Source organism: Typopeltis vanoorti, chromosome 20 (assembly GCF_054136105.1).
Source record: "Typopeltis vanoorti isolate ZY-2024b chromosome 20, IOZ_Tvanoo_1.0, whole genome shotgun sequence".
NCBI lineage: Eukaryota > Metazoa > Arthropoda > Arachnida > Uropygi > Thelyphonidae > Typopeltis > Typopeltis vanoorti.
In genome coordinates, this window is record NC_143568.1 from 48,068,554 (window position 1) to 48,085,006 (window position 16,453).

The 16,453-nt window shown below is 35.0% G+C and overlaps 1 protein-coding gene across 1 annotated transcript in view; it reads left to right on the plus strand.

Moving 5' to 3' along the window:
* The window catches only part of LOC150095414 (transmembrane emp24 domain-containing protein 5-like), an 89,191-nt gene that overhangs the window by 57,169 nt on the left and 15,569 nt on the right, over nucleotides 1–16,453 (plus strand). Inside the window, exon 3 of the mRNA XM_090410492.1 lies at nucleotides 3,379–3,562. Within this exon, the coding sequence (XP_090266618.1) occupies nucleotides 3,379–3,562 (184 nt within the window). The remainder of the gene's footprint in view (nucleotides 1–3,378; nucleotides 3,563–16,453) is intronic.

Below are 16,453 nucleotides of genomic sequence, written 5' to 3' on the forward strand. Positions count from 1 at the left end.
CTCTCTCTCTCCTCTTCCCATATCATTCCCATAACTCTCTCTCACTTCTACTCTGATTCGCCTTGCATTCATCTTTTCCATTTGCCTAATCTCATCTTGTTTCTGAGAAATTCCACCTTCTCTTTCAGCTCATCTATCTCTTTCCTCAAGTTAGTCACTCTTACTCACCATTCATTCTCCCAATCAAGACCATCTCCGAAAACTTCACAGTCATTCAAGAATGCCTTCCACACTCCTGACTCTTACTTTATCATTCATATTTTGCTCTTAATTTCTCCTATCACACTGCTCGTCTACCAACATTCATTTCCTGTCCCTGATGCAACTATGTACATTAGTGGCCAAAATTGTGGAAACCTTTTAGAAAAAGTGTATTTTTGAGGTTTGATGGCTCATAACACCACTTTTTTTTGGTGTAATGCAATAACTTTTATGAAGGATTTTTTTATTAGAACAGCAGTTATAAAGAAGAAAAGTGAAACACATAGAAAAAATGAGATATACAAAAATTCTCACAATGTGAGTTAATACTTAGTTGGGTAACCTTTAGCATTAATTACGGCCTTACAACGCCTTCCCATGGAGTGAAACAAGTTTTTTAGTTCTGCAGCTGTTATAATGTGAAACCAAGATTGAATTATTGCTTCTATTAATTTGGGTTTATTGGTGGGTTGCTTCTGACTAACAAGTTTTTTTAGTCGGTTCCATAGATTTTCAATTGAGTTAAGGTCTGGGCTATTCCCAGGCCATTCCAGCAGTGGAATATGATTATCTTGAAACCACTTTTTGCACACAGCAGCAACATAACATGGAGCTGAATTCTGTTGAAATATAAATGCTTCATTATCTTGGAAAAGATCACGTGGGGGAAGGCTTCGGTTTGGGCTCAAGTGTTTCATTTATGTATTTTGGGGCATTTATATTCCCATTTAATCATGCAGATTCTGCCCATACCTTTTGATATCATACAACCCCAGATCATAACACTAAGTGGGTATTTCACGGTAGGTGTAATGCAATCGGGATGCAAATCTTTTCCGATTCTTCTCCTTACGTATTTTATGCCATCACTACCAAACAGGGAGATTTTGGTCTCTCTGTTTGGTAGTGATGAATAATATGAAAAGTAGAGTTTGGTAAAACATAGGTTTTACCCCAGTTTAATCTTTTCAACCTTTGTTTGAGAGATAAAAATTGCTTTTTTCGTGGAATTTTAACATTTAGACCAAATTCCTGCAGTCTGCACCGAACAGTCCTTGCACTCAACTTCACATTGTATTGCGCCATTTCATCTTGTATACACCCAGATGATTTTCTTCTGTCATGTAGGCACAGTCTCTCAATTCTTCTATTGTCACTTGCTGTTGTGCACCTTTTCCTGCCTTTACCAGTCTGGTTTTGTAGTGACTGAGTCTCCTTATACCTCTTCAAAAATTTAGAAATGCCACCTTTGGTTAAGTTTCCACCAATTTTTCTTCTAATTTCTTCATAACTGTAGCCTTGTTCACTTAATAGTACTATTTTACATCGTGCTCTGTGTGACCAGTCAACTCTTTGTGCCATTTCTTTAATTTTATTATGTTTTACAAGCTTGCTAAATGAAAAAACACAAAAAAACCAACCAACTTGATAGCAATCACATAACACACTGAGAAATGTCCTCCTCTCAGCTCCAATACATGACATCAATAGTTGAATCCTATTGGTTTCATGCTCATTGGCTACATTCAAATGAAGGAAAGCTACTTCATATCAACCTAAGGAAGTTGTGCTTCTTTTTTATGGTTATTTGGCTATAACTTTCCATAGAATACAGAAAATTGAACAAACTTTGTTGCATTACATTCTTGATTAAATTATCTTTGCATTGACATATATAATTTTATGGCATTACACCAAAAAAATGTGGTGTTATGCGCCATCAAACCTCAAAAATACACTTTTTCCAAAAGGTTTCTCATTTTTGGCCACTACTGTAGGTTATTGAAATAACTAATTCATTAAATTCCTCCCATTGCCCACATTTTGCACATATATGCACTCCTTTCTCTCACCCAACATTTATGTATATCCAACTCCCGGGACACATACATACCGCAAACACTGCATGCCACAAAATTCTTTATTATGTTATGCAAAGTAGAGCCCTTAAATGGCAGAAGACTTGGTGTCATACCATTTGTAATTGGAGCAGCAGCCGCCATCATTCACTTACTAATCTCATCTTTCATGCTTCTCATCTCGTTCCCGAGACAGGAAGAATAGAGGAGGTGTCTGAATTTAGCCTATTAATACTCTACGATTAGTTTGTTTATTCAAAGAGTGCAACCCATATTTCCTATAAACTGAGATTACATATTGTCATTATAGTTGAATATAGTAATATAAATTGGAAGAACTTGGTTTAAAAAAGTCTTGTAGTAACATCCACAAGCTCTACAGTCACTGTTAATATATTAGATCATCAGAAGAAAGTCCCTAGTCAGATCAATTCTAAATCCGACTAGAGAAACCTTTTTAGTTGGTTCTGGTTACTTGATGTTTAGCACATTTCCCTCCTGGAAACTTGGATTACAACCCCTCAACTGAACACGAAATGCATATTAGAATCCATGAGATGGCAGTAGTTGTCTACAATGTTCTTCTTGCCTGTTGGTGTAGAAATCCTTAATATAAAAACTTCACTACCAGTAACGATCGTTGTGATTCAGCTGAGACCAGCTATCTCTGGCTCCAAAGGCATTAGAGGTAAAAGACTGCTGTGTACTGTCATTGGATAATGAGAAGGTATTAGTGGATTTACTTAATTTTTTTTTTATCGTTATGTTAAGATATTTCTAAAAATTTTCATACATCTAAGAGATGAATTTTATTGCCTTGCATTATTGGAGGTCTGAAGTGGCTAAAAAAACTCCATGTCTGGTTTATAGGGTTCCTGAACTGCATAAAGAATAAATAAAAATACAAAAAATTCTAAAACTAATAAAAATGATTAAAAAAAAAAAAAAACTTAGTCCACTCATGATACAGACATACTATAGGCTTACAACCTTTTATGAGTGGGAGTCACATAAAAAAAGATAACAAAATAATAATAAAATATGAAAAGCCTAGTAAGGATATCACCAAAAGAAATTATGTTCTGAAAAGACATCTTTTCAGAGAAGAAAAAGATATAAAAGTAATTGCTTTTTTTTTTTCAAAACCTACATTTTAGACAGTGTACCTCTTAGGACAAAGTACAGAAAGATGGAGCAGGTCGTGGGTTATTTACATAAAATTCAGTATTTCTTTGATGTGATTCTCTTTATTCTTTTAAATTCAGCCATTGTTCAAAAGCAAAAAATCCTAATATATTTGAATATAAATTTTCTTTAGGCATGAAGTTCGAGAATTTGGAGACTACAAGATCTGTTTTGATAATACCTTTAGCCATTTTTCGACAAAAACTGTATATTTTGAAGTTTTAACAGATCTGGATAACACTGCATATTGGAATGATATGGATGTAGAATTTTCACCAGAACTACAATATAGCAATGATTCAATAAGTCGAATCAAAGTGAGTAGACCATATATTTCAATATTTATACTATAATAATAAATAAACACTGACATTTAGATATAGAACATAGACATGAATCAATGATTAAGCCTACTAGATTGTCAGTGGTTATTGATTTTTCAGCATTGAGAAAGAGATATGCCATCTTTTTAAAAAGAGTGGATCTAAAATCCCTTGAAACTCTTCTGCGCACATTACACTGCTATACAACCTTATACATGATCTCTTGCAAAATAGTCATTCCGTATTATTAGGAGAAAAAAAACAACAGCAGTACAGTATACATTCTTGTGACTGAGACAAGAACGTATACTCATGCTACCATTTATAACAGTTCAGTATTTTGATAAAAACATAACAAAATATCACTGCTTATTGATTTTTCAGCAGTGAGAAAGAGAGGTGTAGTCGTCTTGAAGATAGCGCATCCGAAACCTCTTGGGCAACTGCCGTATGACCTTCTATATATTATTATTATGTGGGCACCTCCATGGAGTCCAAAGACTCATCGCCAGAGACCCAACCTATCACACCTCGCCTTGAACCCATTCTCAAACAAAGCACTCACATTCCGCTCATTCACAACTCTCCAAGCAAAATATCTAGTCCTCGCATCCCCTACTAACCTACTTTATTCAACTTCCAGGGATGACTCATGCTTCTGTTCTTCTCAATCCAAGTGCTGAAACATTACCCCCCCCCCCCAATCTATCCTTTAAAACCCTCTCATCATCATCAAATTCCTGATATGTACCCTCAAGGGATATCAGGATATTATAATAGTACTACATGAAAAAATTACATCAATACTAACTTCCTATCAGCAATCGTCATCGTCTTCCTATCCAAGTTCTAGGCCATGTGGCCTGTTCCGGACTGTCCATCTTCTTTTTGGTCGTCTCCTATTCCTTGTTCCTCTAGGATTATAATCTTTTTTGGTAAACTAGGATTACCAAAATAGATTATCTTTTTGGTAATCTTTCTCTCTGCATTCTTACTATATGGTCTAGCTAATTTTTCCTATATTTAATCATTGAGTCTGTTATGGGGTTGATTTTGAGATTTTTAATTATTTCACTATTTCTTTTTTATCTAATAGTTTTATAATTCAGTTTTATTTCCATTTTTATATAGGGGTACAATGAGAGCTCTACTCCAATCATCTGGACTTTGTTCCTCTGTCCAGGCTTTCTGAACTATGCAGTTCAGCCACTGCAAGACTTATGCCTCCATATTTCAGCATTTCTGGGCGAATATCACTACACCCGCTGTCTTTCCACATTTCATTGACTTTTTCTACTTCAAGTATGGATACTATTCCTGATTGCATGCCTGTTGGGTGTTTTTTACCATTGTGTTGTCACTGCTTGTTTCATTTAGCAATTTTTTGAAGTAATTACTCCATACATCAAGGATATCTTTTTTCTCCAGTTTTCTTGTCACCTTTATCATCTCTAATTCTTTTTACAACACTTTTTCCTCCATATTTCTGAGCTTTTTCAATAGCCTCCAGAATTTTGCCACCTTCCTGATATTTATTTTCTATGTTTTTGCCAAAGTCTTCCTATGACTTTTGTTTAGCTAGTTTTGCACAGTGTTTAGCTTTCTTTCATTTGTCTCTATATTCTCTGAGAGCACAAGCTGACTTAGCCTCGTATTTAGTATTGAATAGTATAGCTATCCCTTCTTTTCCTTGATTGTTATTCTGTATTTATTGCTTAGAAAGATCTCACCAGTTTTTGTTCTTTGTTGTTTCAGTCACCCCTATTATGTCGATTTGGTACTTATCCAATTCTTCTGCTAGTTCCATTTCTTTGCCATTCAGGTTTTTTATGTTGATAGTACCAATCTTAACCCTGGTGATGTTGAGTTGGGTGTGTTTCAGGATTTGTTTCGGTAGCTGACTTTTCACTATTTATCTTGGTTCCCTGGCAAAAACGATGGGGACCTTGTTTAACCAGGCGATGCCCCAGCCAGCATGAAATTCTGTCATGTTGTACCATCATTTTATATTGTGGTTTAAGTCAGTAAGAATATAGTTTGGTTGGTTAATCCCAGATTGCCAGCCCATCCTCGTTCTTTATTTGGTGAAATTATTTTAGGTTTCCAGATAGATACCTAAAAGGTGCACCGTGAGAAAGTGAGGATTGTCAGCATTCCTTTAAAGGCTATGTGAAGTTCTCCTCTCAGTTATACAGCTTTGACTTTTAAGCATCCCCATATATATATATATATATATATATATATATATATAGTCAATAAAAATGGGGGGGGGGTGAATGTACTGTAGATTTACAAATAACCCTTTTACTGGTTATACAAGAGAGGTAAAAAAATTACCCAAACTGCAAAATTATTATCTTTAAACTTTCTCTAGTTTAACAAATCAAGCTGGAAGAAAAGCCAAGTTGCTTTAATTCAACCTGCCAACCAGAATATTATATAATCCTCATCATTTTCCAAACATGTTGGACCTTTTTCTTAACCAACTTCCCTTTGAAATTCTCATAGACAGGCTTATATGTTGGTTATGCATTACTAAATCACTTAAGGAATTGACAACGTAGATACGAATATAAATTAAATTACACTTTAATAAATATTTCCGATATTTTAGCAACGTCACGTTGCCATCTTCAAAAGGAACTTACAAATAAGGCACGTGCACGTAGGCACTACAACACAGTAACTGAGAATGAAGTGAAGAAGCTATTGTTCTCCTAAAAATCTTGATGGTGCCCCCCCCCCCCCCCTAGCGGGCTAAGTAGGTGTTCTTGGCCGTTTGGCTGAAGGTCTGCTGATGTAAGCCTCCCAAATTTGGGGCAGTCTCATACAACCAAATTTGTTGAGGTTTGAAGAGTTTCTTAGGGCTGAGGCTGATTCCATAAATAGTCTTTCGAATTTGTATTTGCTACGGTGTATTACTGTAGCTTTCTTCCACCCTGTTCTGTGGCATGTATCCAGAGCATGGTCTGCAAGACCAGAATGGCTGTACTTGTGAAAACAGATGTAGTCCTTGTGTTCCGAAATTCTGATATTCTCTGTCCTACTTGTTTAGCCAAAGTAAGACAGTTCCCTTTGAAATACACTATTAGTGTTTGCTTTGCTATTGGCAAGTCTCTTGACTTGCATTGTCTCTGAATTGCTCCAAAGACATTTTCTCCAACTTCTATATAGACGACCAAGGCAAATTACCTCCTGCTATACTATGAATTCATTACATAGCATGCTTCCTTTGATTTTCTCAAAAAAATTCTCTGTAGCCATGACTAATGATTATCCTTGACTAATGAATCTGCTGGCTCAGATGATATCCCTCCATTGGTACTCGTTTCACATTCTCATATCAAGTTCACACTGGAAAAGGAATCATCAACAGGTATTTCCTTTCTTGACGTTCACATCCAGTGCAAACAAGATGGATCTATTTCTACTTCCGTCTCCCAAAAACCAACTTTTTCAGGTCATTATATCCATAATACATCAGCTCACGATCCATCTCAAAAATATGGCATCATAAAATCTTTAGTATCCAGAGCACACAAGATTTGTTCTTCTGAAAAATCCTAAAATAAGAATTGGAAATTATCACAAAAACAGCCTTACTAAATGGATATAATCCAATAACAACCCAAAAAATAATTAACCATTTTTCTACAAATCAACCCAGACAAGAAGAAACCCACAGGACTCCCATTCCATATATTAAAGGCATCTCTGAGCATGTTGCAAAAATTATGAGAAAATATCAGTTCATTGCTACTACCTACAATCATCAACCAAATTCACCTACGATGCTACCTGGTGTATACCACATACCATCTTCGTGTAACTTGTCTTACTGTAGACAAACGGGAAGATCTATAAATAAACTTATCTCTGAACATCGAGATCACACCCGTCGCCTCACAAATCTCACCTTGCACAACATGGAATCGAAAATGCTAACCACAGGATTCAATAGCGTTTTGCTATTGGATCCTGTGGTTAGCATTTTCGATTCAGCACTTTCTTTATATAACCATTCATGTTTATATAGATCCACATATAAACATGAACGGTTATATAAAGAAAGTACTGAAGCCTTACTTAGACCTAATCTTAATTGAAATGACTGTCTCACTGTTCCAGAAGTTTGGGAAATTGTTATCCTCAATTGTATTCAATAATTTATCTGCTATATTTTAATTTAAGTAATTTTAATTTCCACCGAATAGTTTTTAATCCATGGACGCACAACTGTATATAGAGGGATTCCAATTTACGCATGTGCACTACTGTTTTTTTTTTTTTAATTCAATTCCTATTGTTGTTCATTAGTTGTACTGATGTCTTATGATACATAAGACAAAATATTTACATAATAAAAAACTTATTTACTGTGGCATATGTATTATTCTTTAGTTATGGATTTAATTTCCACCGAATAGTTTTTAATCCATGGACGCACAACTGTATATAAAGGGATTCCAATTTATGCATGTGCACTACTGTTTTTTTTTTTTTTTTAATTCAATTCCTATTGTTGTTCATTAGTTGTACTGATGTCTTATGATACATAAGACAAAATATTTACATGATAAAAAACTTATTTACTGTGGCATACGTATTATTCTTTAGTTATGGATACCACACAGGTTTCACTATTTAAAAATAATGATATTAATCATCCATCTAACTCTTACCTGATTAATCCTCCTTACCCCAGGTATACAATACTGCTTCCTCTAGATTACCCTTGACTATATCCCATGCACTACTGACATTACTTACCCTGCATTGTGTTATGCCATGGCACAGATTTAAGCTTCTTTCTAAGCTTGTCATAATCACCTGTCTTGGAGTTCCACTTCTTGATGGAATATTCCTCATGTTTTACAATCTCCCAAGTCAAGACCACATGGTCATACTTGTTTCAATAATGAAATACTGTGAGTTGGCATAATCAAAAGAATTCTGAAAACAGGAAAACTCATGTAAAAAATTTTATTATTGTAGAACTTTTGCCCTAAGTATCAGAGGCATCATTAGTACAGAATCAACAATTAAATAATAATAGACAATTCTAAAAAAGCGCCACCTAAGTAGCTAATGTAAGATAATTAAGGTCAATAATTTCCTAACTTATTAAAAAAATTATATAAATATATACATAAATAAAATAAAGTTAGGAATACTTAGCAGATTTAAAAAGTACTATCTTGCACAAGAAGATAGACATAGACAATTGGATCTGTTTAATTCGGACAGTGAAGTAATGTTTCACACATTTCTTTAATAAAGATGTTCTGTGAGGAAATGACTTTTATGAAGGACTCTTGTCTTGTTCCAGCAAACTCTCTTTAATGTCAGTAGCATACTCAAGTCCAGACTTATTTTGAACAAATTGAATGATCTGCTTATATTCATCTAAGAAGAACACAAGTCTTACATTAAATACGATGCGTCTGGATGTGCTGAGCTTGCTATCACGTTTACTGGAACAAGACAAGTCCTTCATAAAGAAAAGCTATTTCCTCATAGAACATCTTTATAAAGAAACATGCCGAACTTTACTTAATAGTCCTAACTTAGACAGATCGAATGGTCTATGTCTATCCCCTTTGTAAGAGACAGTACTTACAGTACTAACTTTTGTGTGTGTGTGTGTGTGTGTGTGTGTGTGTGTGTGTGTGTGTGTGTGTGTGTGTGTGTGTGTGTGTGTGTGTGTGTTAGTAAATTATTGTCATTATTTAGTTATATTACATTGGCTACTCAGGTGATGCTTTTTAGAAGAATTGTCTGCTATTGTTTAACTGCCATTCTGTGATCCTGTACTGATGGTGCTTATGATACTTAGGAGAAAATTCTACAGTAATAATGTTTTTTACATGAGTTTTCCTCCATTTTTAAAATTCTTTTGAATATATTGTCCTCATTTAAAAAATCATCATCAAATTACTGTTATGTATCGTCAGGGTGTGTACATGATATTATGACAGTACTACATGAAAAGTTTACATCATTACCAACTTCCTATCAACAGTTTTGCTCCAAATCAATTTGTTATCTGTAAGGTCTCCAACAGCATCAGATCTTATATTTTGGTTTTCTAAGACACTTACTATATCAATCCATCTATCTCTTGGCAAAAGCAAAACAATTGTTTTGCACTTTTCTGGTCAAATGTCATCTAGTCTAGCTGCCTTTCAACATTTTAGGTTTTTGAAAGTTTATTTTTCACTTGGTTAGACTATAATAATTTTAGTTTAATCCTTTATCCAAGTGTGAGCAAACAAAGTTTGCACCTGAAAATATCTTCAGGACTGGGGTAACCTTATCCCAGTAAATTTAAGGATTAAACTAAATTTATTTTAGTTTTTGTTGGCTTTTTCTACCTCAAATATTGATGTGTTCCCCTTTTTCTGCTGCATTGGGGGGGGGGGGAGGGGGAGACAGTAGTAGAGATTTGGCAAAGCATTTAATTCTGTATGTACCACATATTAAGAATTTTGCTACTTTTTAAGAAGTTGACCAAAACTGGTGGTTTTGGGATAATGAAGCTGGCCTTGTTGACTGAGTGGATAACGTCTCTGCTCTCTGACCAGTAGGTCATTGGTGCAATTCCCACTATACACATAGATGGTTGTGAATTTCATAACTTGTGAGACTATTGCCTGAAGGCTTGAAATGGCTTAAATAAGTTTTGTGTTTGTTTTCTAAATCATGGTTTCCAGTTCATAGATGAAAATAAACAAAAATATACAGGCAAACACTGTATAGCATGGTACATCTACAACATGGTTTCACACTAACGCAGTTAGAGAATTGTGGTAAACCATGCATAACACAGTATTTTTCAGCTTTTGTGGGGGGAAAACCCTGCAGTTATGGTGGATTTAATTTGTCAACATTTCTGTTCTTTTTTGTGAATCTCTGCTGTTGACATGCTAGCTGTTATTTAAAAAAATAAAACATTGGAAATCCTCATATTTTTTATTATTGGAAAATTATTCTGTGCTATTGAACTTGTGATTGTTTGAAACCATTAAAAATTGCAACTTCAAAGAGTACATTTCATGATTTTGATGGCTTTTGTAAGGTTATTTTGTCTTTTATTTGATTGTTTATGAATTACCAAACTTCAAATTTCAGAAAATTATGAAAGAGAAAAATACATTATTATTATTTTTATAAGGGCACCCCATGGAATCTGAAGACTCATTGCAGGAGACCTGATTTATCATACCTCTCCTTGAATGCATTAACAGGCAAAGCACTCAAAACTGACTCTGGCAACCCATTCTACTCATTCTATATACCACTATTTGATATCTGTCCAGCAGCCACCCTCTTATCCATTTAACCAGTGTCATTTTCATTCCCATTTTCTAATTTTTGTAACAGTGTTCGATGTGGTATTCTGTCAAATGCCTTTGCAAAATCTGGGAAAATCGTAGCCTTTTTTTTTTTTATACAACTCAGCTGTTACTCTATTATAAAAAGTTAGTAAATTACTAAGACATAATTAAAAGAAACACACGTATTAACCACAGTGAAAATTATTTAATTGTAAATATTTCATCCTAAGTATCTTAGGACATCATCACTACAGTAGTTTTAAACAGTAATAGGAATAACATGCAGCAGTTAGGATGCATGATTACAATAGAATCTCATTAAAAGTGCATAACGTGCTACAGTAGTACAAAAAAAAAAGGGGGACAAACTCTCACCTTTGATGTTGCCTGGTGTTTATGAGATTCCATGCTCGTGCAAATTATCTTACTTTGGACAGACAGGTAGGTCTGTTCAGAAACGCATCTTATTCCTAATATTAATTTATTCCTAATATTAATACTAATAAATATAAATTTCTCATACTATTCCTAAAGTATGGGAAATTGTTACAAAATTGTGTTAAATAATTTTTTTTTTTTTTAACTACTGTAGCACGTTATGCACGTTTAATGAGACTCTATTGTAATCATGCACCCTAACTGTATGTTATTCCTATTATTGTTTAAAACTACTGTACTGATGATATCCTAAGATACTTAGGATGAAATATTTACAATTAAATAATTTTCACTGTGGTTAATACATGTGTTTCTTTTAATTATGATCGCACCACAGGTTTCGTTATTTAAAAAAGTTTTACTAAGACATGCCTCACTCTTCACAAAACCATGTTGATCCTCATAAAATGGCATATTTTTATCTACCCATTCTTGAATTCTCTTCTTTAACAATTTTTGTAGTACTTTTACCACCATGCCTGATATACTGATTGGTTTATAATTTGCTATTTGTCTATTTGTATAAAATGAAATCCATCAGACCTTTTCTCCCTGATTGACTACTTCACCAGTCTTCTAGGTTCTAAACCCTTTTTATAACCATTTTTGGTTATGGACCTCACCCAGTTGTGTCCATCTTTCTCTTTTTGAAGGGTTCCTGATGCCAACGTTCTCTAGCCATCTCCACTAGGTCATCCCTCAGTCTTCTCTGGTCATCTAGGCATTCATTTTCCTTCATATGGATATCACTGAGTGATTCATCTGTGCAATGTCTGGTCCATCCCAGTTTTTTTAAAATCTCTTCCCTATATCCAACACTTTTGTTTCTTATATCTTCATTCTTATTTTGTCTTGTGGACTAGTGTTTAGCATGGCTTTTTTTCAATTCTGTGAGTAGTTTTTCTTCATTCTGTTTAGTACTTGTTTGGTTATTGGCCATGTTTCTGATCTATATGCCATCTGAGATGACATATACATCAGACATCAACTAGAATGACACACTGGTTGAAAAGTTTGGCTTTTTTTTCTTTTTTTTTTTTAGAGTGTGTGTGGGGGTGCCAAAAGCTGTCCACCCTAGCTAAATTCTTCTTTTTCTTTCTTCATAAATGCTTCCATTTCCTAATGTAAAAGTTCTTCCAAGTTTTATGCATTCTTGTACTACTTACTCTATTTTGTTATTATTTGTTCTTCTGTTATTTGTTTCCTTCAATATTTGCTATTAGTTTAGTTTTTTCATAGATTATAATCCTACTTTATTGGATACTGTATTTAATTCATTCATCATCATCTTGTAATTCTCTGTTGTTGTTGTTTGCTATTACTACATCTTTATATCTTCAGCATACTATAAATGGTCTAGTTTTTTACCATTTATGTTAATCTTTTTTTCTTTTTTTTTTTCATCCCAATCTATTTCACTCAGGCCATATTCTAATACTGCTTTGAATAATTTGGGTTAAATTGTATCGCCTTAGTGTACTCCATTATTTATTTGTAATGGGCCTATTGTGTTCATATATAAAGATACTGTATATGAGGTCCCAACCAAGTACATGATACTGTAGATCATTTAATAACAGAAATAAGAAATAAAAGACATGATACCAGTTATGTTAATAAAGACACATGCATGCAAGTACTACACAACAGCAAATGAGAAACAAAGCGAGGAAGCTACCGTTTCTCAAGTCCTGATGATGTCCCCTAGCGGGCTATATTAGGTGTTCTTGGCCTTTGGGCTGAAGTTCTCCTGATGTATGTTTCCCAAATTTTGGGCAGTCTCGTGCATCCATATTTGTTGAGATTTGGCATGTTCCTAAGGGCTGAGGCTGATTCCATGAATAGTCTTTCATATTTGAACTTGCTTTGGTGTATTACTGTGGTTTTCTTCCACCTTATTCTGTGGCGAGTATCCAGAGCATGGTCTGCAAGCCCAGAGTGGCTGTACTGGTGAAATCGGATGTAGTTGTTGTGTTCTTAGATTCTGATATTTGCTGTCCTGCCTGTTTGGCCAAGATAGGACAATTTACAGCTGCAAGAGACCTGGTATACACCAAGTAGGTATAGGGGAAGTGGTTGGTCTTTAGTGGAGTGGATAAGGGATGCCAATTTTCTATATGGTCTGTAACAAGAGGTTGTCATGTTTTTTTTTAGGATTTTGTTGATTTTTTTCGAGGTGCTTCAGGTGATGGATGTAGAGTAATCTTTTTTGTAAAGGACGAAATAGCTGGAGTTCATTCCCCCATGTACAAACTAGCTAAATATTTAGCCAAAGCGCTCTCACACTATACTGGCAACATACCATCACACATAAAAAAACTCAGCCTGCTTCAAAGCCAGTGTTAAAAACCTTACACTCCAACATAATGACATAATAGTCAGTTTTGACCTCTCCTCCTTATTTACAAATGTCCCCTCAAAGAAACTTAGAGCTAATCCAAGCTAAATTTCCTCCCGATATCTCAGCCCTATTTCAGTTCACAATGAACTCAGGCTATTTCGTTTGGCAGAAAAAATTCTACAAACAGATAGAGGGGACAGACATGGGTTCACCACTTTCCCCACCCTTGGCCAACTTCTTTATGGAGACTTTTGAAGAGAAAGCCTTAAACTCAGCCCCACAAAAATCTACCATATGGCTTCTTAACACACTTAAACAACCAACACCCCAGAATCAAATTCACCCTGGAAAAAGAGAAAAACAATAGCCTCTCCTTCCTAGACACACTAGTCATCCGCCAACCTGATGGAACCTTGGTTTTCTCAGTTTATAGAAAACCCACCTATACATGCAGATACATTCACCAACAATCCCACCCCCCTCTCACAACAATATGGAGTTATGAAGACACTATTCAACAGGGCTAAACTAATTTGTTCAAATGACAAAGCCCTAACCACTGAACTAAATCACATTCTTAATACTTTCTCAGCCAATGGCTCTCTTGTTACAGATCATATAGAAAATTGGCATCCCTTATCTGCTCCACTAAAGACCAACCACTTCCCCTAGACCTATCTGGTGTATACCAGGTCCCTTGCAGCTGTAAATTGTCCTATTTTGGCCAAACAGGCAGGACAGCAAATATCAGAATCTCAGAACACAAGGACTACATTCGATCTCACCAGTACAGCCACTCTGGGCTTGCAGCCCATGCTCTGGATACTCGCCAAAGAATAAGGTGGAAGAAAGCCACAGTAATACACCGCAGCAAGTTCAAATATGAAAGACTGTTCATGAAATCAACCTCAGCCCTTAGGAACATGCCAAACCTCAACAAATTTGGATGTATGAGACTGCCCAAAATTTGGGAAACATACATCAGGAGAACTTCAGCCCAAAGGCCAAGAACACCTAATATAGCCAGCTAGGGGGACACCATCAGCACTTGAGAAACAGTAGCTTCCTCGCTTTGTTTCTCATTTGCTGTTGTGTAGTACTTGCGTGCACGTGTCTTTATCTTAAGTTCCCATGAAGATGGTAACGTGACATTTCCAAAATATTGGAAAGTATATATTAAAGTTTGATTTAATTTTATATTTCTAGTATATATAAAATAATATATAAAATCTAGTATATAAAATAAATAGGATCAGAATTGGGCGACCCCGTGAGAATATTAATTTTTGGTTGTGAAAGCCATGCAGTGTGGAGCCAAAACATGAATGAATTATTTATGGATGGCACATTTTTACTTTCTCCCCATCGCTGTCAATTCCTTAAGTATTTAATAATCATAAACAAAAAAAAAATCTTAGAAAATGGAGCAAAATATAAATAAAACAGAGAAATAAATACACATAACAAATTTACAAGATGATTTACTGCTCCTTCAACCCAATGTTGAAGGAGCAGTAAATGAATTGCCATTAAGTTCATTGGATTAGACCTTCCGTATAGTTATTTACTGAATTTCCAAATCTATATAGTGGCTGTTTATTGGTTATTTATAACCAATAAATGAACAGATCTCTTCCTCTCCTCGTAATTTTTTTTTTTTTTTTTAATTTTAATTGTGCCATCATAAATTCAGTTTTTGATGCCTATTATAGGATCACATGCTTTTCGCTCCACCCAACAACTTACAGGACAAACATAATATATCTTAAATTTTAATTATTAATAATTCATTTGCCAGTAATTATTATTATTATTATTATTTTGGGCAACTCCAAGGAGTCGACAGACTCATCGAGGGAGGCCCTAACATCATGTCAAGAACAACTATTCGATATTCACACAGTATCTATCATACCTCGCCTTGAACTCATTCACAGTCATAGCATCCACAACAGACTCTGGCAGCTTATTCCACTCATCCACCACTCTCCAAGTAATAAACCTAGCTCTAACACCCTTGTCAACCACGCTCTTGCCCAGCTTCCATGCATGGCCCCTAGTCCTCCCACCACCAGTCATATTTTCAAAAATATCTTCTGGATCAATCTTATAAAAACCCTTCAGTAATTTGAATGTCTCAATCATATCACCCCTCCTTCGCCTATCGTCCAATTTTTGCAACCCACAAATCTTCAACCTTTTCTCATAAGGTTCATTCCATAGACCTATCATCTTGGTCATTCGTCTCTGGGTCCTCTCCATCTCCTCCCCATCAAGAAGAAACTCTGGCTCCTGTATCTGGGCACAATAGTCTAGATGGGCCATGGACAACTGGACGATGGAATAAAACATGAAATATGCAATTCTATTCTGTTGATCTGTTACCAGGTAAAAATGAGTTAAAAGAACAGTATTAACAAAAAAAATTGAAAAATCTTGCTTGTAATTAAGTTTATTTTTATTGTGTAGAATTACGAATTGTACTGAAGTTATATTGAAATTTCTCATAGAATTACGGTATAAACATAAAATTTGAAAAATCTCGCTTGTAATTAAGTTTATTTTTATTGTCTGAAGAAGTATTTCTGAGCTGCTTCATTGAGTAAGGTGTCTTGTTTGGCAATTTATCATTTGGGCGTTTTGTGTGCGGTTATTTAGTTTAATACGCATTCGCAAGATATTTTGACTTCTATTAAACAGTAAGACTAGTTGTTTGTTTGTTTATTACATCGTTTCCGCTATTTGTGTCAGTGTTACAGTTACCACGTG